Source organism: Watersipora subatra, chromosome 2 (genome assembly GCF_963576615.1).
Source record: "Watersipora subatra chromosome 2, tzWatSuba1.1, whole genome shotgun sequence".
Taxonomy (NCBI): Eukaryota; Metazoa; Bryozoa; class Gymnolaemata; order Cheilostomatida; family Watersiporidae; genus Watersipora; species Watersipora subatra.
The window spans coordinates 17,792,944-17,815,769 of record NC_088709.1 but is presented as its reverse complement, the minus strand read 5'-3'; the positions used below and the strand labels follow the sequence as shown (position 1 = coordinate 17,815,769).

General features: G+C 34.9%; 1 protein-coding gene across 1 annotated transcript; it reads left to right on the top strand.

The window, feature by feature from the left end:
• The first annotated feature begins 3,978 nt into the window (after positions 1–3,978).
• On the top strand, positions 3,979–7,462 carry LOC137388011 (uncharacterized). The gene is made up of 3 exons (XM_068074531.1): positions 3,979–4,596; positions 6,399–6,658; positions 6,956–7,462. Exons 1-3 carry the CDS (start codon positions 4,176–4,178, stop codon positions 7,460–7,462), a joined length of 1,188 nt encoding a protein of 395 aa, XP_067930632.1. The 5' UTR covers positions 3,979–4,175.
• Positions 7,463–22,826: the final 15,364 nt, after the last annotated feature.

Here is a 22,826-nt window from a genome sequence, read left to right as displayed (position 1 = left end):
AAAACATTAGCCTGTTTAGCAACTTTTTGGAAGGAGATAAAAATATTACCTCGGTAGCAGGAAACATTACTTGTAATTACACCGAGATTAGACTATACTAAACTGTACTAGACTACACTAGATTATACTAGACTATACTAGACTATACTAAACAGTACTAGACTATACTAAACAACACTAGACTGTACTAGACTATACTACACTATAGTAGACTATACTACACTATGCTAGACTACTGTACCACTAGACTACACTAAACTACAGTAGACTATACTAGACTATACTAGACTATACTAGACTATATTAGACTATACTAGACTACACCAGACTACACCAGACTATACTAGACTATACTAGACTATACTATACTAGACTATGTAGATACTAGTCTAAACTTGTTGGCCAAGAAATACTCGTGCCCAGCACTAATTCATACCAATCAAGTTTGCCGATTTTTAAGAAACAGGCCTATTTTACCCTTTTGTAAATTAAACAAGTTACTTAATGCTGCAGATCAATGCACTTGTATTGAAGCTATTGGCACATGATAATATAGTAGCGATCAGTTGTTTAATTTATACATTTAAATAGAAGTAATCTTAAATGAGTTCATTAAATTAAACTCATAGTAAAACCATCATAATAATACTAAATAAAAACATTCTTCAGAGTTATAGAAGCATGCATTGTAATATGTATGGCAAAATAATTATTGTGGAAATGACTTTTTTGAAAAATCAAATATTCATATTTTGCTGTGCATTTATGCATAGAAGGATGCCATGAAAGAGCAATCATAAACATAAAAGCACTGTAAAGATGAGCATCACTTAAAATTGCTTTACTTTTCATAAAGTTCAGAATCAGGGATCAATTCAAATTTTCAAATCTTTTCAAATTTTCAAGGGATCAATTTCAAAGTTCAGAATCAATTCTACACAACTTCAACCAGCTCTAAATTTTCTACAGCAGTTCTTATGTAATTTTGGCCTTTTGCTGAGTCTAAAACAAATATTGTGTACTAGTGTTGTTGTGATGACAGCTGATGGCAACTGCTGTAGTGACAGTCTGTCGCAATATTTTTCCTGCTCTCCTGCATACCAGGCCAAGCATCTATTCATTATATCAGAAAATATGAACAACTTAAAATGGAATTAGGAGTGTTAACTACCAGTAGGTATACATCAAGCATCGGAGAAGGTCTGGCGTTAGGCAGCACATACTGATGCCGGTCTCATTGCTAGTAATATATGAATATTTGCAGTAGTTTTGCTGCGTTTGACCAAAACCTTCTGGCTACTTTATTAATCTCTTGTATGTTTGAGTTGATTCTGTAGGTAATTCCTCTGTGTGTCTGATCGGTTTTGCAGGTAGTTCCTGTTTAAGTTGATTGCGCAAGTTACTTTCTTGCATGTTTGAGTTGATTCTGTAGGTAACTCCTCTGTATGTTTGAGTTGATTCTATAGGTAATTCTCCTGTATGTTTGAGTTGATTCTGTAGGTAATTCCTCTGTGTGTTTGAGTTGGTTCTATAGTTAATTCCCCCGAATGTTTGAGTTAATTCTGTAGGTAATTCCTCTGTATGTTTGAGTTGTTTCTGTAGGTAATTCTCCTGTATGTTTGAGTTGATTCTGTAAGTAAATCCTTTGTATGTTTGAGTTGATTCTGTAGGTAATTCTTTGTATGTTTGAGTTGATTATGTAAGTAATTCTTTTGTATGTTTGAGTCGATTCTGTAGGTAATTCCTCTGTATGTTTGAGTTGGATCTTTCTGTAAGTAACTCCTTTGTATGTTTGAGTTGGTTCTGCAGGTAATACCTCTGTATGTTTGAGTTGGTTCTGTATGTAATTCCTTTGTATGTTTGAGGTAATTCTGTAAGTAATTTCCTTGTATGTTTGAGTTGATTCTATAGGTAATTCTCCTGTATGTTTGAGGTAATTCTGTAGGTAATTTCCCTGTATGTTTGAGTCTGTTCTGTATGTAATTCTTTTGTATGTTTGAGTTGGTTCTGTAGGTAATTCCTCTGTATGTCTGAGTTGACTCTGTAGGTAATTCTGTAGTTTATTTTATATAACTTGGCTTCATTTATGTTAGTTCTTAATATTCATCGCTTTGGAGGCTTTTGATAAGCCAACAACTTGTGGTAAGTAATGAGTTTTTCACATTTATTAAATTAGTTGAATTTTACTTTGGTTCTTCGGTAAAACGCAATACTTATTTTTTCCATCCGTACCGCTTCATTATTGGTTTTAGTGTGAGAGAGAGATTTTTCATCATACACCGAAGAACAATGATTGCAAGGTTGGTAGATGTCATTTTTAGAAGATCACCAAGCATTCACGGAGGTCTGGAAATTGAGGTTGAAGTGACCGAAGCTACTTACGAGAAGAATATATCTGTTTTTAAAAAAGGAACAAAAACGCCTTTACGAGCACATATCTTTGGTCAACCGACAGAACTTTGCAATAGTAAGCCACGAGGAGAGTTCTGATGATAACTTCCTTACCAGCCATGTAGTAGCGAGAGAATCGCCTTTAACATCTACCCAAGACAGTGACAGCGACAGAGCTGCTATTACCAAAATAACTAGTCAGAAAGCACCATTACACGCTAGTATTCACATATCAAGAGTACCAGTTTAATTTTATTGCTAGACAACTGCCATATGGACTAAACTGTTTGTATTTACTCCATTCATCGTTTGTAAGATTTTATTTGTATCTGAAATATTTTATTTGTACACTCAAGTTTGTAATAAATTATAATATATCTATACATGAAATAAAATATATAATTTAACCATGTTTGCTGCAGCGATATCAAGGAGTTGTAGTCGATGAAGGGGTTGACTGGTTGGTTCTCTGCCAATATTCCTGCCTTGATGAATATTACTACTTGTCTCTAGTTTTCGCAATCGGAGTAGGTTGTTTCATTCTCAATCTGCAGTAAACACGAAAAAGAAAAAATATTAACGAGTGTTGAGGAAGTACAAAAACAATAGCTGAAGTATTTAATGAAAGCGATCAGTTTTTAAACAAAAGAATTAACTAATGCAGTTGATTATGAAAAAACGTATCTGCACTGCAAATCAAATACATACCATAATGTCCAGATCATAATCCTGATCGTCTTCGACTTCGGTATTAGAGATTGATGGAGTTGATTTTAATGTAAAAAGACTAGGAGAGCTTTTTGCTATGCTGAAGCCATGCCGAATAACTTGTGAAAAACCTTGAATAATTTTGTAAAGTTTGAGGCAATGGCAATAAAGCTCGAAGCCTGGCGATGATTTTAAAGAAGTTTTGGAACTCGGCTACGTTTAGTACTTCTGCCCATCGGCTATTTTCTCGATGACGCCATTCTGCATATCTTGTGACAACCTCGAATAATTTTGTAAATAAATGTGATGCATTGGCAATGATGTTAGCTCAAAGCTCAGGCAATGGTTTTAAAAATGTTTTGGAACTCAATTACGTTTAGTATTTATATTAAAACTAGGCTAGCAACTAGTTTTCAATTTGATGCAGTAGTTATTCTCTCTTGTGATTAAAAATAGAACTAATTATTTCACGGAATTTAATAATTCGCGTGATTGACTGTTCGCGAAATCGCGAATATTTATGACCAACGAATATTTTCATCCTGTAGGGTATGCACACACGTAACATGTGAACCTTTAAAAGTTTGCGTATCATGGGTCACTGACTGTACACAAATATTCAAACCTTGGCTAAATAACCTAAGCAAACACAGGGCTTCACGGTAAGTCTCCGTCAAGTACGCTCTGCTTACAATAATAAACGGCTGGCTAACATCCATAATTAAAACTAGCGAGAAAGCAAAGCAGATTCGGAGAGGTTCATAGCTCATTCAACTACTGGCGAGCCAGGGTGTCAAGGACCTTCATCACAAAGAACCGCTGTCAATAAATCTAGCTCGATACGCTCTCTTTCAAAAGAGCGTGATCTAACGGGTTCGGCTGGATATTTCTCATTAAAGATAATAAGGCGGTTGCTACATAAAAATCTATTGACCAGAAGGATTTGATTTTTCATTTGAACTATTGATAGCGATATAGTTGTAGCCTAGCAAGTAACGACGCAAGTTACTGCGCACGCACTTAGCAGAGATCTGTCTACTTTGTCGCTTTTCATTAGCACGAATTCAAAAAGCAAGATGTCGGCTGAACAGAAATATACTGAAGTCCGCGGTCCAGCCAAAACATTTTCGTCTACATCAACCTTCTCGAGTTCTTCTACCAACAGAACGGTGGCACGAAATGGCGGAAAACCTGAAACGACGAGTGAGTCTGTCGAGTCGCATAGTACGACCTCCAGCAGAGATCCGATTTCACCAACAAACCACGAGTTTTCTGACAACTTTGAGGAGCTGAAAAGATCGATTTTGAGTGGTGATGCGTACAAACGGAATCAGCGTGTCAACCAGAATGTGGAGCGTCAGCGAGGTCAGCAACAGTTTAAACTAGCTGAAGGAGTAACAACGATTCGACCAGTGCGACCTCCGGTGGAGACACCAATTCAGCCAGTGAAGGCTAAGAAGGTGGTACATTTCAACAGTTCGACTAAGACAAAGTCTGGTCCTAACTCACCACCATTTACTGATCGCAACAGCAACCATATCGGTACAGTTCAATTCCAAAGCATACATTTATGTTTTATTCGCAGTTGTACTTAGTCTGGTAGAGAGCAGTAGCTGTAATAACTACTGCGGCACAGAAAATGTTAGTTTCAGAACTAGTTCATGAAAATTTCAGTTTTTTTGGGTTAAAAGCCCTAAATTTGAAACATTAGTTAGCACAGCATGAAAGCGTTTAGTAAAAAGTACATGCTTACCAAAACTGTAGGTATGAATGGGTAAGTGTATGTATGTATAACTTCTTATTGGCTTTAGTAATCTTCAACAAATTGATGATGTTTTTCGTTGCATGCCAAAACAAAAAGGGGAAAACAGAAATCAGGCATTATTGAGTTGAGCAAAAGTGTTTTAAAAGTTGGTTATCTAACAGCATTGCGGAGGAGTCAGAATAGTGAACTGTAGGTTGTAGTACCAGAAAGTTCATAAACTGAAATGTATGATGGTGGATGTAGTATGCTGGTGTCACGGAGTATAAGGCGATGTTTGTCATATGCGTGGAAAGAAAAAAAGAAATACAGTATACACATGTATAATATTTGATAATATATGCGTCATATAATATTGATAATTTGATATAATATTTAATGGGTTGACTAGGTTCATAACCTGTTGTTTATAAAGTTTGAATATTCAGTTAATTGACAGAAACTGTGTTAGCTGCGTTCATCTTGACACTTGTGAACAAATGTGAGAGCTTTATATGAAAAAGCTATGGGCAGGCCCGTATTCCCTGGGGCAGCTGGCCGGCTGAGCCGCCCCAACCTTTTAAGAATTTTCGGCGGCTAAGTACAGTCAAACTCGGATAAATCAGTGTCGTATAGGGGAGTACAGTCCGTACAGTCCCTATACGACACTGGGATAACTTGCCCTTGGATAAAATGTAAAATTTTATCTCGAACACATGGTTAACTCAAGCGGATTTGTTTGGTCCGTTCTCACGCAATGATAAAATTGCTTTAGATAACTCGACCTCATCATCATTAACTCGGACAGTTTTTTGCCCAACGGCTACGGGAACGGTTTTTATCGCTGTAGAATATCACTTTATTCTAAGCCATAAAGATTAACATCAAACATTTAGTAGTTTTTAGGCGTCATTATTATCATCATCGGCAAAATATTCTTGTTAACGACTTTTATAAAGGTTTGCAAAAGGTCAAGTTTAACCGAACATCCGCTTCACAATAGCCCATCGAAAGTGTGGAAACCTTCGAAAAATCGACAAAATTGATCTTTGTTAAAACGCTCAAAAGAAAAAGATGTCTTTTTTCTGAGCGTTTTAACTGCGGTTAAGTTTCGCCTATTTTAATCTGAAAACGTCTTGGCAGTCACATCACCTAAAACAAACAAATCTCAAATAATAGAAAAATGATTATACTTTCCGATACAATTTTTTAAAACTTTACATGAGAGGCCCGGTTGAGGCCCTACATGAGAGAAACCTGTTGGGGGCTTCCACCGCCCCCCTCCAAACCCCCAGGTGCTCATAACTAGTCATCTAACATTTGCCGCCCCAACTTGCAACCAGGGAATACAGGCCTGGCTATGGGTACCAATAAGCAACAAGCTTTCAGAAAGCACAATGAGAAAGCACTATTAAATCCATGAAACTGCTATTATTGCAATAAGTTTTTTTATGGAAAAATATGTTGATCAAGGAGCAAGGGCTATCTTTACTGTAGATATGCTAAAAAACGATTCATACTTTACAATGTGAATTAATGGAAATGCACTATGTTACAGCCACATCACCAAAGATGATGAACAACTACAAGGCAGAAATTCACATCCCTGTGAGACGTCACCATGGTGACTTGGATGATTTTTTTAAAAACCGATGGCTAGTGCACAACACATCTCACATGGATACCGAGTTTGATCGCAGGCGTATCGAATGGGAGTCCAAGCTGGATGATATGAAGAGAGGTTTCTTTAATTTCTCACCTTTTGGTGACCACCACTTTCAAAACCACCACTATGAGGCAGCAAATGCAATTCAGCCAGTAAGTTTATTAACTATCAATAACCTTGTGCTTAACAATTTTCACAATTCTACTATTTGGAACACCAAATTATAAATTAAAACGTATTTTAAGAACAATGCCTTTTTATTTTGTTTTGCAAAACACACCCAATACTGTCATTTTACAACGATATAAACAAGTTTAAAAAAATATATAGCTATCCTTGGTAAACACAAGTCGTGTCACCAAGACTTGTCATTTGTTTATGCGGAGTTGTCTTACCACAAGCTGTAAGCTAAATATAGCTAGGGCTAAGCTAGGACATACTGAATACAGTTGTACAACAAACTCAAACCTTTACGACAGTATTACACAAAGGTCACAACAGAGGTCACAACAGAGGTCACAACAGAGGTCACAACAGAGGTCACAACAGAGGTCACAACAGAGGTCACAACAGAGGTCACAACAGAGGTCACAACAGAGGTCACAACAGAGGTCACAACAGAGGTCACAACAGAGGTCACAACAGAGGTCACAACAGAGGTCATAACAGAGGTCACAACAGAGGTCACAACAGAGGTCACAACAGAGGTCACAACAGAGGTCACAACAGAGGTCACAACAGAGGTCACAACAGAGGTCACAACAGAGGTCACAACAGAGGTCACAACAGAGGTCACAACAGAGGTCACAACAGAGGTCACAACAGAGGTCACAACAGAGGTCACAACAGAGGTCACAACAGAGGTCACAACAGTTTTGAAAGTATTCTCGAAGATAGTCTATATATATAAATCTCAAATTCTGTCTGTCGTCTGTCGTTCATCTGTCCAGCTATAGCGATAAAGTTTTAGCAGCAAAAAATCACCTCCGCACAAGATTGGATTTTACGACATTCAAAGCGCAAGTCTACTAACAACTGCCCATAACCACAAGACTATGCCGTTCTTGTCGCATCTGTTACTCGTATCATATACTGTGTATCCTTTATAAGAGTTGTTTTGCAATATCATATGGAACACATTGTTTTTTCATCCTCATCCTTTGAGGGCAAATTATTTTTACCTTTTTTCTCTCGCCATACATATCAACAAAAATTTCTTTCGAAATTAAAATTTGGCAGTCGGTTACTGATTATGCCGAAATAATGAAAATGGCGAAACGCTATTTGCTGAACTCTCTCCCACAATGCTTGAAAGAGATACGATGCTCACTATTTCAGCTCAGCATTATTAGTTTCAAGCTATAGTAAAAATAAATTCGAAAACAGATGAGTGATAGATTTTTAGCCTATGACAAAGTTGAAGCTTTGTAAAATACACAGTAAGACTTAGTTTTAATCATTTGTTACCAAGCTAAATTTAATTAAGTTAAATTCAACATTTATCTTATTTGTCTGTCTCAAGGGTAAGAACTCTCTATGGTATGTGCTGCCCGCAGTACATTGTAACGTTATATTTTCCTACACTAAATAACACTAAATACAACATAGTTTTTGTAGATAAATATAATTACTAAAGTTAAAATATTGTTTTGCTACTAATTTTTAATATGTACAGTAGATATGTACAGTACATAAAATTTTACCAAAAGGTGTTTGCATTTATCATAATTACTATGGGTTTTTATACACTCTACGATATTTTCGCTTTACGATGCCAACACTGAAACGAATGAAAATCATATAATTGTATACGAAATAATTTTTTATTGTAATCGTGGCAAAACAGACTTTATTTAGCTATTAATTGCTAATTATTTTACATTTACATTTGAACACCTATATAGTTGTTTTATTTTTTTTTAATTTATTTCAACAAAACACTTTTTTATGATATGAAATTCAAAAGTTACATTTGTTTGTAAAAGTTTGAAAAACTATACAGTCGTTTTATTTTTTCTTTTAATTTATTTGAACTGCACTACACACTTTTCTTATGATATGAAATTTGAAAGGTAGAATGGTAACTGGTGTTAGTTGTTAAAAAAACATAATTTTTTTGTGCAAAGACTTTTTTATTTCCCGGGCATTGCGGGCATTCAGCTGGTATATATCTAAAATAAAAACAGGCTGCTAGTAATGCTTTTAATGTGGTCAAAGAGGTTTTTATAAGTATTTAATAGACAATATTGACAGTTTATGGCATGACTTGGTATTCACCGTTTAATTATTAAACGGTTTCCTCAAAATATCAGAATTTTATGTAGAAATGCTTTTCCTTTTGTGTTTCAGAATAACCAAAATGTCTGTTAACTTAATAATTCTGTTGACAGACATTTTGGTTATTCTGAAACACAAAAGGAAAAGTATTTCTACATAAAATCCTGATATTTTGAGGAAACTAGCTATCTTTTAAACCACAACTGTCACGTACAACTTTTATCATATTTACTAGGTAAATCAGACATGCTGATTCCGCAGAAGTTTTTTTCAAACTGTTTCTTAAAGTTCTTGAGTCACACTTAACATAACTTTTTGTATAACTTGTATAATTTTGTATAACTTGTTATACAAAATAGTAAAAGTACAAACAAGTTTGTACCAATTTTCTCTAGATGAGTTTGGTTTTTACTTATAATTTAGGTTTTTTCATTTATTATTTTTGCATTTTTCATATGATAAACCTGTTTTAAATATTTGTATCTCTGTGGAAATTGAAGTGAATTAAATAAATACAGTGCATTCGTATAATAATGTTTAGACAAGTAATAGATTTGACATAAAAGGAATAACAGAAAAGGTTTACTCAGTTTGTCCAGGTTTTACAGTAGTATAAGTAATGACAGCACTTTATTTTTTTCTAACCGTGCCAAGGTGTATTCACGAAACTATTTCAAAACTACCTTTTTGCTTTCGCGGAGGCGAGCATTCTTTGGTGAGGTTTGTTTTCGTTAAAATGATTTCAAACTTACATTTCTCGACTGTACTTTTGAACTCAGTGTAGATTTAACAATTCCACTGTGGCTCCATCTGAAATGTTGAATAGTTCTTGCATCATCATTAGAATTTGTAATGTGTTATGTTTTAGCTTTCCTGGCCATTCCCTGATCATCGTTTGTGGAAAAACTGGCCAAAATTTCCAAATAGTTCCTTGTCAAAGCTGTTTGTAAGTCTGTCAGGCGACATTTTTTAGTTGCTCTGTTTGCTTTGAAAGTAGGCGGCGACAGCGAGTTACTAGCCTGCCAAACGTCCGCTTGTGTGTTCCAAATTCTAACACTCCCTTTAATGCATTCCTTTCGTCAGTTATAGCTGTGTACATATATGCTTCTCACTGACCATCGCAACAATAATCATATGCAATAACATTTTCAGCTTGTGCATCAGGTGCAGCACAATACCAAGCCAGCATTTGTAAGTGAATTTCTGTGTAAAGCACCAAATGTGTTTACTACATTGCACCCTGGGTAGCCTCTCCCTTTAGCATCATCTTGTAACTTTTTAGTAGTTTTTTTGTGGAGGTATGAGGAAAAGAAAAATGTAAATTTGGAACTTGTCAGTCTGGTTTTGGCGTGTCCTTGCTCAATTATGCCAGTAAATAGTATGGCGCAATCGCATTCCAGAATGTGATGCAACCAACAGTATGATTAACAGGGCGACTACCACTTGAAAATGTTCCACTTACCTTATCGATTTTTATGCTCACATTTATGTAGTTGCGTATTTCCGTCTTTTGTGGATTTTGGTCTTTCAGCATTTTAACCAAGTAAAAACATTAATCTTTTCTTTTCATAAAACGACAATCAGCAGAAGCTTTTGTGTCAAACGCAGCATTTATAGCCTGGTGAGCTAAGACTTTTAACCATCAGAATCATTCATTTCAGCAAAAAAAAGTTCAAGTTTTTAGACTATTTCACTGATATATGTAATTATTAGATTCCAGGCATCAGTAATTCATAAAGCTAACACCAAAATATTGTCAGCAGGTCAAATGATTTGATTCCACCAATAAATTCATAGTGAACTGAAATATACTAGCAAGAAAATAAAGTAACTTCAGTTGAAATGAGGTGATCACAAAAATTTAATTTTGTTTATGCAATTATATAAAAACACTGAATGCTTTCTTTAGATGATTGCTTCTTATTATAGCTAATAAACTTTTAACTCTAACAAGCTCTGATTAATCAAACATTTAATAGCCATTCTTTATGTTTCTTTCCAATTTGCATAAAACTAAAAAATGGTCTCTATATACTGGTTGTTTTTGTGTAACTGTTGTTAAGTATTTACGCTTAGCAGAAATGCTTAAAAACTACGTAGTAGAATTCTTTAATTTTTATTCTGAAAAAGCAACTCTTAAACAGTGTCAAATATCTGTGATAAATTAACGGATTGTTCACCAAGTTTCCTTTATATAAAATTGCAGCATTAATAAAACCTTTATTCTGTTGATATCAACAAAAAAACCTGAGGGATTAGCTATAGAACATGTGTAAACTATCTTACAGAAAATATGTGAGGAACTAAATTCATATAAACTTAAACAATAGACAAATGCATTGCAAAGTTGTTTTTCGAATCAGATCTACAAAGATTTTAGGACTAACTAAAAAAAAAAACAACACATCCTATACTTGTTGAATGAACAAAATTTCTAGTGAAAAACCACAAATAATTTGCGGGCAAGTCAAGAATGTAGCCTGTATAAATTCTTGTATGAAACCTAAAAGAAATCATCAAATTTTATAGCCTCTTTTACAAGTTGTCTTTTCTTAAACCAAGAAAAGACAACTCCATTAAAAGCTGTTATTTACTCGTGTTTCAAAGTCACCATTATTTTTTATTATTAATAACAATAATAATAGTCAGCGAATGCAGTAAGATCGCACAGACAGGAAATAAAGGGCGGCATGACAAAGTGGCAAGTGCAGTGCACTGGAGCATATTACTATACATCAGCTTGATAAACAGTAAAATAATATACTGTATTGAGGCATGGGAGAATGCACCTGTTACATGCCTAAATAAAATACTTACCATACAGAAAAGATTACTTAGAATCATTTATCATAAACCTCTCACATATTCTTCTGCTTCACTGTTTAAGCTTAGTAACATCTTACCTATTCATCAACTTTATACTTTTAGCATTTGTATTCTAGCACATAATAAATTCTACAACCTTCCTTCATCACATCCAGCGTACCCTACTAGACATTCATTACTATCTCTTCCACTCCCGTCTTCTTCTACTACGTGTGGACATAGACAGGTCTCTTATCAGATGGCACGGGCTTGGAGCCTATTGCCTGGCAGTCTACGCTTGATTGCCGATGCTCACAAATTTAAAGTGACTTTGAAACAACATCTGCTTGGATTACTGGGATAGCTTAGGTCTATTGACTTTTAGCTGCTTTGTCTGCTGACTTGGGTTTGGCGCCATGATTAGCTCTGCTATTGCGCATATGGACCCTCATTTTCTACAAATTTCCTATCTTTTATATGTTGTATATTAAAATAATAAAAATAAATACATACATACATACATACATACATACATACATACATACATACATACATACATACATACATACATACATACATACATACATACATACATACATACATACATACATACATACATACATACATACATGCATACATACATACATAGCTTGAAAGGCTCACACAAAAATTTACAAATACTGGCAGTTTGATATAGATCTGCTATATTGGCCATGGTTGCTATGTAACAATGATATTGCTAGCTATTACTTATTATAGCCGTTGCTGCTAGGTTCGAAGTTTGCGAGTGTCTAAGAATGGAATGAAATCACTGATTTGGGGATGACCCTCTTTTGTTGTTATTATCTACACTCGGACTGACATATTTACAGTATTTGTTTCTATTACAACATAAAACTAATGATTTTGTGAAACAATACTGGCACAAACCTTTTGCCAAATCTTTAAAACTCAACCAACCACAAATCGTTAAAAAATACTTTCAGAGCTCATTCTTAAAGCTTAGTAACATCAAACAGCGCAAGAAATGCTAATATTTTCTGATCATAAGACATGGTTTATTAGTAATAAGTTATTTGTTGATCTCTCGAATTGAAAATGTGTCAAGCTTGGAGAGTGGATAAGGAATCCAAAGTTGGCTACCAAGAATGGTCCGATCCCCATCGTCAAAACATTATCATGCATCAAAACAAACTTTCATCGCCTCATCGATTTAAACATAACAATCTTTGAGTAACAAAAGACAATATACTTGGTGAGCAACAGACAGAAAACACCATTGATTCACTTACAATCATTAATAAGATAACTCAATGAGTCTCTTCTTTTATTGGAACTTGTCCCGCGTGTGCTTCTAGAACAAGAATGTGATTCTAATTCACATTACGAAACTTGCCATTGAGTTCACTAAAACTATAGTCATTTAGGAAGCTTGTACATGTGAGGGTAAATTATAAACAAACTCTGACAAACCATGCTATATAATGATAGAATTATTGTTTGAGACTCCTTAATTAGGACCGACTCCTTTGAGTACTTATTTATCTGGAAATGTGTTAAAGATAAAACAAGGACTTTGATTAATGCTGTTTTATCAATTAATTGATAAATTAATTGATAAATTAATTGATAAATTAATTGATCAATTAATTGATCAATTGATTGATTGATTAATGCTGCTTTAGTGCCGCATTATTTGAATATTTCTGAGCTATAAGCTTACATAATGAGCTTCATTAAGTACAGATCATAATATGGTATGATTTTAATATAAGGGAAGTCTATTTCAGTGGTTGGTTGTTCTGGTAAAAGTTTTTTCTGCAACAGACTCGCACCCATTTAATGTAATACACAGCCTTTTTTTACCTCTTCTGTGTGTTTTAAAAACTATCTGTCATCTTTGATCAGAGGTCAGCTAATGAAATTAATTCTTTGCAGCATGCCAATGCCGTCAGTTCCAGCCCAGTTGGTAAAATGCCTGGAAACGTGGCTGTGGGTCCTGCAGGCTCTGTTGTCACAAGAGAGGCTGACACTGGAGATGCCCTCAACTATAGTTTATCCATTGCAGGATATCAGCCACAGGAGGTTTGTAGTATGTTCAATGTTTATATATAAATAACTTTTTTCTTTGGGGTAATATAAGATAAAAACCTATATATTTTAACAGTTTTAATGCGCATTAAACCACTAAAGCATTTGATTTTTGAATATCAAATTTGAATTACGCCACTCGTTTTGTGAGTCAAGTTGTCTTTTTTGAACTATTCCATCACTTTTTTCTCTTCTAGGCTTTCACACTCACAAATCCCCACCGTTATAACTTATTACCAAGGACACTTCTAGCAACTTAATGTTTCACAATGTTATCAAACAGCATTCATTTTAAGGAGTTGCGGAAAGACACGCACCTTATTGTTGTTGCAATAAACTTTCGAGTTGTTTTATAATGATACCGTGTTTTGGCGTAAAGTCCAACAGTAAGAAGCAAGTGAAGTCAACACGTACACAGTGCTTTGAAAATAGATGTTATGATTAATTGTTTGATATGAATATCATTTTGGGTCGATAGACGCGTCAACACCGGTAACCATTCGCCTGCAATGATTTGCAAAGAACTGCCCCTTTTATACCCAACTAATAAATGATGTTCTCCTTGTAAAAAAATTCCTTTAATTTCACTGCTAGCTATTTTTTATATAGCAGCTAAGCATGTTAGACAGGTGTATTAGGTAGACAGACATATTTGGTGTAGTATTTACCCGCACCGCTCCCTTCTTTAAGATAGACTTCCACAAAATTTTAATAGATTTTATTGGAAAGTATCGTCATTTTTTATCACTAGCGATTGTTTTTTATGTTTAAGGTGATCTGATTGTCAGGATGTTTCGAGCTAGAAATCAATTACAATTTAATTACAGTCAAAACACTCAGATTCAAGAAAACTTTATTATGATGACTATAGTTGCAAAGAGACCCACAGAATAGAGATATGTAACGCTGAAGTTTCAACGCAATAGACGATATCAATAATTAGAGACAGGCAGCCGAGCAACTAATGACGTCAATTCAGAATGTAACTTTCTTTTGAGTGTTTTAACCCTGATCAAGTTTTGTCAATTTTAATCTTGGAACAGACTGGCAATATGATCACCTCAAACATAAAAACAATCGCAAATGATAGAAAAATACTGATACATTCTGATAAAACCTACTAAAATATTGTGTAAGTTCATTTTTAACTTCTCTCCGTTTCTGATTAGGTGACAGTCACAGTTGAAGGAAGAAAAGTTACTGTTCACGCTAAGCATGAAGAAGACTGTGGAGGAAGGAAGATTCACAATGAAATGACGAAGTCTTTCGATTTGCCACCTACAGTTAACGCCCATAACGTGAGAAGTTACATCAAAGATGGAAGCACTCTCTTCATCGAAGCTCATCTTCGAGAAGATCTTGATGGCAAAATTCACCTCGTTCCGGTCACACACAAATAATTTTAAATCTATGAAACTGAAACTATGATTCATCAATTTTCTTAGATGATACATTTACTGCCTTGCAAACTCAATGTTTGGAGTTGCTCTCTTTTGAAATCAGAAAACAAAAGTTCTGCTTAATGCTGCTTATAACAATATTTTACAAGAAGGATATAGGTCGGTCAAAGCATGTTTACGTATGAGGATAGAGCTGATGGATTCAACTGCTGTGAAGACGCATCAATTTATTAGCCTTTTAAGTATATCTATGAGCATTTTACATAGATAATATTGAGAGAACCATATTTGAAAGTGTGTTAACCGCTTATGAACATTGTCTGAGTAGTGAGCAATGCCCATTATCTGCAGATCTGCTTGATTACCAACTGGTAGTATGTTTGAGACGCTAACCAACCAGCCCAGATGGTACAACTATGGCAGAGCGGTGTTCAGTTTTACAGGGTTCAAGCTTATTGCTGGTGGAATTATGCCCATATATTTTTCTATTTGAATTACTATAAACTATAATTTTATTATGTAATGGTTGATTTTATTTAGAGCATTTATGATTAACCAGCTTTTTATGTATATTGTTTGCAATAGAATGCTTTTTAACTAAACAATTGTCTTATTCTCAGTTCCATCTACTACTTGCAACTTTTAACTGTTATCATAAGGTCAACATCAGGTCAGAATAAGGTCAGCATAAGGTCATCATAAAGTCAAGATGCGATCAGCATAAGGTTAGAATGAAGTCAGCATAAGGTCAAAATGAGGTCAGCAAAAGGTCAGCAAATTGTCAGCTAAAGGTCAGCATAAGGCCAGCATGGCGTCTGTATGACAACGACTCTAGTTAGCTGCAGACACGCTTTTCGAATTTGTCAGGTGTTTCTGGACTTGACAACAAGAGGTTTTAGACAACTGATGAAATACCCAAGTGTAATGGTTCATTTGCCTTTTCCGTTTCCTGTTTTGTGCTAACAGAGTTTATTCATTCATTTATTCCCTTTGTTCCTTACCGGACACAGTAAGATATAGCAGTTGGTCAGGAATAGATATGCACATGCTTCAGAGGCAAATATTGTTAGTATTCTGTCATCATATCTACCCACCTTCCTCTCCTTAAACAAAATGAAGTTATTGGTTTGGCATTCAATAGTTTGATCATGAGTCATTTAGTTCCGACTTACAGAGTTCTGTTAAAAATCAACAAATCAAAGATTCTTAAATATCAACAAGTTTGCAGGTAAAAAGACTGCAATTTCTAAAATATTTATATGTACCTATAACCATCAAAGACATATGGTATCAATATTTATGTATACATATAACCATCATAGACATCTGGTATCAATATTTATGTATACATGTACATATAACCATTATAAACATCTGGTCTCAACATTTATGTATACCAACAACCATCATGTATACATCTGGTATTAATATTTATGTATACTTGTATCCATCATGTATACATCTGGTGTCAATGAGATTAGGAAAATAGAAGTAGCCATCTCCATTTCCTAAATGGTTTTTAATTTATCTCTACCTGGTTACTGAGACCAAAAATCAAATGCCCTGAAGGGACATCCAACTGTTGAGAGCCAAAAGACTGCTTTTCTCTAAGCCATGAGTCACCAGAGTTTGATTCACATGTCTACCACTTGAGAGCTAGATGTTTGTGTTCAATACTCCACACTTGCTTTACGTTTAATTATATATACACGGTAAGTAGATATCATATTACAGTACATAATATACTATATAGTACTATATACAATAGTATAAGTATATATACTTATACTTATTGTATATTTGTAATAATTCATATGATTATTTATATATATACATATACCGTAAAACCTTTATTTGCCACCCTTTAATTGCACGTCACCTCTATTTTAGCGCCACTGACATTCTCTGATCTTTATGAACCGATAAGTGATCAGTAAAAAATTGTCCGCAAAACAGTACTAATATTGACTCGGTTACATCAATAACAATTGATTATTTTGTTGTTGCTGTTCATATCGAAGTCGAGTTTTCAATTCCAGAGCTTTACAGTTTTTTGTTAAAATTTTCATAGCATTACCACAGAAATAGTTAATAACTATATCAGGCTAATAGTAGCTCCTTGTTTAACGTGGTCTTGATACTTCAACGTATTTGAAAAACCGTTCAACATTTCCAATGGAATCTGTACTACTATTTTGAGGCTAAACTTTTGTTTAGCCCATACGTGCAAGATTACATGTGGTTTCTCTTTATACATGTGGTTTCTTTTTATACATGTGGTTTCTCTTTATACATGTGGTTTCTCTTTAAAGCGTAAAACTTTAGCTCTGCTAAAAATTGTTTGAATACTAATATAGTATATATATATATATATGTATATATATATAAAAATTGTTTCTTCACCCCGGATACCCCGTATGGGTGGTAATTTCTGCCCTAACTCGGGTCTCCTACCAGAGACCTGGGAGTTTGAGCACTCGCCTCAAGATCTTAGCTGTTCCCAATAGCGCACTTTTCTGCAACTCACTTGAGTTGATTGCTGTTGGTATTTGGGCAAGCCACATTTTATGCGCCGGTGTTATTGCGCCCAGTGCCCTAATGACTACTGGGATTACAGTTGTTCTTACATTCCAGCATTTTTCAATCTCTTCTCCAAGTGGGAGATATTTCTCTACCTTTTCTTTTTCTTTGCTGGATATATTGTAGTCATTGGGTACTGCTATATCTATTATAGTAGCTCTCTTGTTCTCCTTGGCCATCACCACTATATCTGGTTGGTTTGCTAGGACATGCTTGTCAGTCCGGATGTAGAAGTCATATATATATAGTCATATATATATAGTATGTATATATATATACATATATATATATATATATAAACGGCAATTGTTGTGTGTGTGTGTGATTGATTGTCCGCCTTATAGAGTACCGTACTTTTCGGACTATTACCAGCTACTAGGTATCTAGGGCGCGTTAACGGGAATCGACGGTTAATACACTCACTATACATAACCTACCTATTCATCGGTTTTACACAAAACACGTCACCTTCGGTTAGCGCGTGCCTCTTTACGGCGCCCAACGACACTGGCGCGTTTGAAACAGTAAATTTGCTGCCGTGTTATAAAGCACCGTCCTGAGTTCGGCTGCCTATACAGCTACACAAATGTACTAATCATTAAATAAAATAAGTTAATGAGTAGTAATTTACATGCGATTAATTTTTACTGCCAACGTGTATCGAGAAGGTCACGCGAACGTTGGTTTCTTGCGGTCACTGGAAAACGCAGTTCTCTCCTACTAAATTTTTACATAACAAAGGTAAGTATTTCTTAATCAATGTTGTATTGTATATGAATTGCCACACTTCCACTACATAACCCTTTCACTCGCGTCCGTGTACAAATTTAGCTATCGGCCTACTGCCAGCCATTTCGCCGATATTGCTTAATATGTATACATTATTTTTTCAATTTCAATCTCGATCTAGAACGTTTGTTTTGGTTATATACTTCATTTTGCCAACATGTTAACAAGCACTGTTATACAAAAAATTCGTTGTGTCTATAATTTGTGCATTTTAATTATCTGTGTAATCACAAAAATTTGATATGGCTATAATTTCATCAACATAAGTAGTTATTTGTTTTTCAACTCGGACCCATTTATTAAACTCGCAAAAAAAATCTTCGTTTTTAAGTTGGAAATTCTCAAACGGAGATTTAAAGTTAAATTTCAGGCTAATTTTATAAAGAAATCTTTGGACAACACTGTCACTACTATAAAAGTCTTAAAGATCGTTGGTTATGTTATCAACGAATAATAAAATTCAGTTGCTAGCAATTGCTGGGAAAGTCGCAAATATTGCGTCTACGGCGGTCGACCATAGAAAACGCATAAATGAGTCTACTTCGGTGAAAGGGTTAAAAACATTGTATTTGCCACTGTTTGTAATTGTAAACATGTTCATTTCCTTCCGCAGCTGAGTTACTTTCACTTATTTTCCAGCTACGAGTATACTACAGCTACTACAAAACTTGCACGGGTACTGCTACTGCGTTTTACCTACTAAATTTCTACATCGAAAAGGTTAGTATTGTTGTATGTTATTGCTATTTACTATGTTATTGCTATTGCTATTTTAATTATATGTGTAATCACACAAATCTGAATCGTTTATGTCATCAACATAAGTAATTGTTTTTTAACTCGGTGGCATTTTCAAAACTTACACAAAAATGGTTGTTTTTAACCACTTCGGGTACAATTGCATAATCCAATTTCGCGTTCAGGTGCAATTAAATCATGATGCTCTACAGATTATGACATGGGTCAACAAAAGTCATCTTAACCGTAGAAGCACTCACATTCTTACATAGAACACCTATACTTTTTTGCAAGCTGAGAAAATTCTGTATCTGATCGTATTATCTTTATTTCAAAAATTGAAACTAATAAATATTGAAAGTAGCATGAAATAGCGGTTTTATTAAAATTCGTGTTCTACGAACATATTTGACTAATAAGGGTAGCATGAAAATGTATAAAAGTATATATAATAACAAACAATTAAAACATTATACTGTGTACACAATGCAATCTACAGTCTCTTCCATAGCTGTTAACTTATCTTCGTCACCACTCTACTGGAAGTCTGCCATTTCTATCACTGAATCGAAGTCTATACGCTTCAACTACTAGCTACTACGCGTTGTTACTAACTGATCGAGATTTCGTTATTATCTATGTTGAGCTGTTTGAGATGTTGAACTTTGAACTGTTGAACTTTGAACGCAAATTACTCGAAATTCTTTCATTTGACCATAGCTGTTTTATTTATTTGACCAGTCTAATGTCTGCAAACATGTCTGAAGGTCATGCTTAGCTTTGTAGATATAGTGTAACTGTAAGCAGGCTCTAAATATAGATGGATGAGTAATGCAACTACGCAAAGCCTAAAAACTGGCTGATGAACTTGAGAAGAATATTCTCGAAGCCGTTATAGTGGTGCATGCACCCGAAGGGGTTAAGTTGGAAATTCTCAAACAAAGATTTAAAATTAAATTTTAGGCTAATTTTATAGAGAAATCTTTGGACAACACTGTCACTTCATACAAGTCTTAAAAATCGTTGGTTATGTTATTAACGAATAATAAAATTCAGTTACTAGCAATTGCTGGGAAAGTCGCAAAAATGTTTCTATGGCAGTCGACCATAGAAAATGCATGAATGAGTCTACTTCGGTGAAAGGGTTGAAAACGTTGGATTTGCCACTGTTGGTGATAATAAACATGTTCATTTCCTTCCGCAGCCGAGTTACATTTACTTTTTTTTCAGCTACAAGTACTACAGAACTACAGCTACTACAGAACTTGCACGGGCACTCCGAGTCTGGCGATAGGCGACAGGTGAGAAGAAAGCGAGCAGCGTATCTTACAAAAAAGCACACCATCTCATTCAATTTTAGAAATGCTTGAAGCAGTACGATGCCTTCCAAAAAGCCTACTGAACAAACGCAATAACAGATTGATTTCCGTAGAGAAAGAGATCGAATTCGCAAAGCAGCAGCAAGACGAGCAGAAACTGCAAAGCAAACACAGCTACGCCCACAACGAAACGCAACTGCTACTGCAGCTGCTAGAGGAGCAGAAACCGCCGAACAAACACAGGTACATCGAGAGCGGGCCAGAATAGATGCTGCAGCCGCTAGAAGTGCAGAGACTACTGAACCGACCCCATCAGCAACTCAAACGGCTCAGAGCAGCCGCTACATCGGCCAGACGTGCAGAAACCTCAGAGCAGATGCAGTGGCAACAAGAACATGATGCACTAGCTACTACAGCTGCTCGGCGAGCTGAATTTTCAGAGCAGATGAAACGGCGACAACAGCGAGATGCGCTAACTACAGCAGCTGCTACCAGGCGCCGTGTATAGACAGAAAACTTTGCACTTGACTACAGTCCTGCTTGCCATTTACTTTTAATATTGCATTTCAATATAATAAGAGATATAATAAACATATATCATTATTGCTGTTGTTATTTAAATTACGTACAGTAGTTTAGGTCTACAGCTTGAATTAATATTTATTTTATTATTGTAAAACATAAGTTTGAGATAGTTAATAATTTATTTTATTAATATTTATTTCTGTTACATTTCTGTTATTTCTGTTGCGCCTTTTTAGAGTCGTGCTCCCTCAAATTTATTTTATATCATCTCAAACAAGTCGCATTTACATTATACTCTGTCAATTCCTGCTGAGAACTACTTTTTCGACAACCAACAGTACCCTTTCTTTTTTCCATTATTACTTTGGTCGTGGGCTGTATGACAGTGGAATTTCTAGTATAATATATAATAATATAATCCCACGAACAGACGAGCGAAAACGAAGTATGAGAGTTTTTATGATAAATGCATGTGCACACAACTTACGAAAATTATTCATCAACAATGAGACGAACCCTTGCAACGAAATCCTATCAACAAATTTAACTATTTTTCAGCAAAGTCGTTTAAGTATAATAATGATACAAAACGCATATAAACCTATTTAAATATGTTACCAAGCCTTTGAAAGGTTACCGAAAATTCCTAAAACTAACCCATCTGATCGGATTATACACAAATAGACATATTAATTTGGACGAAAGTCGTGACAAAACGCTTGAAAAGCTTGGTTTAATAAAAGTTAAGACCGAAAATTGAATGCCCAGCGACAGAGAATAGAGCGATGAAGTCTTGCGCATTTTACGAAATAAAAACGTGCACTTTTCACCAGTCTATAGCATTGTCGAATTGCCGTAGGTTTCGGCAATTAACATAGGAGTACAGAAATCGTTTCATTCTTGCCGATTTCAATTTTTTCATTTGCAATTTCATTTGCCGACACATTTGAGTACTTTCGTATTCTAACTGATGTCCAACGCAGTATAAGTAAAGGAAATGACGATGATATTTTTTAACAGTTCTTATGAGATTATTACAATAATTAATTATAAGTTTGGATGACTACAGAACAATGACTACGTAGTACAGATTTTCTAAAAATCTAACGCAGTGTAAGTAAAGGGTATGACGATGATATTTTTTCTAACGGTTCTAATGAGATTATTCAGACTTGCCAACCCAAGAGTGGGGCAATGCGTGAGATTTGGTTTTTGGAGCAATGGATATATCAATGATAGTATATATGAAATTGTGGAAATTGGGGCAAAAATCTCACGCGTTTTCGCTTTTTCTTTCGGGTGATTGCGTGAGTCTCACGCCCAATGCGTGAGAGTTGGCAGGTATGAGATTATTAACAATAATTAATTATAAGTTTGGATGACTACAGAACAATGACTACGTAGTACAGATTTTCTAAAAATCTAATGCAGTGTAAGTAAAGGGTATGACGATGATATTTTTTCTAACGGTTCTAATGAGATTATTACAATAATTAATTATAAGTTTGGATGACTACAGAACAATGACTACGTAGTACAGATTTTCTAAAAATCTATATAAATATCACAACTTTGTGATATTGTTAGCTATGACGTTTTGAAGTATAAAGAAAATTGTGCATTGGTTTTATATTATTACTATAGTAATAATATTGGTTATTCTAATAATATCAGTGCATTTTACTTCTAATATTGGCCAATATTGCATTTCTCTTTTTGCAGGGGGAGAGATATAAACATATAATCTTTTCCTTTCATTATTGCTATTTGTTGTATATAATAACACCCACACCCAA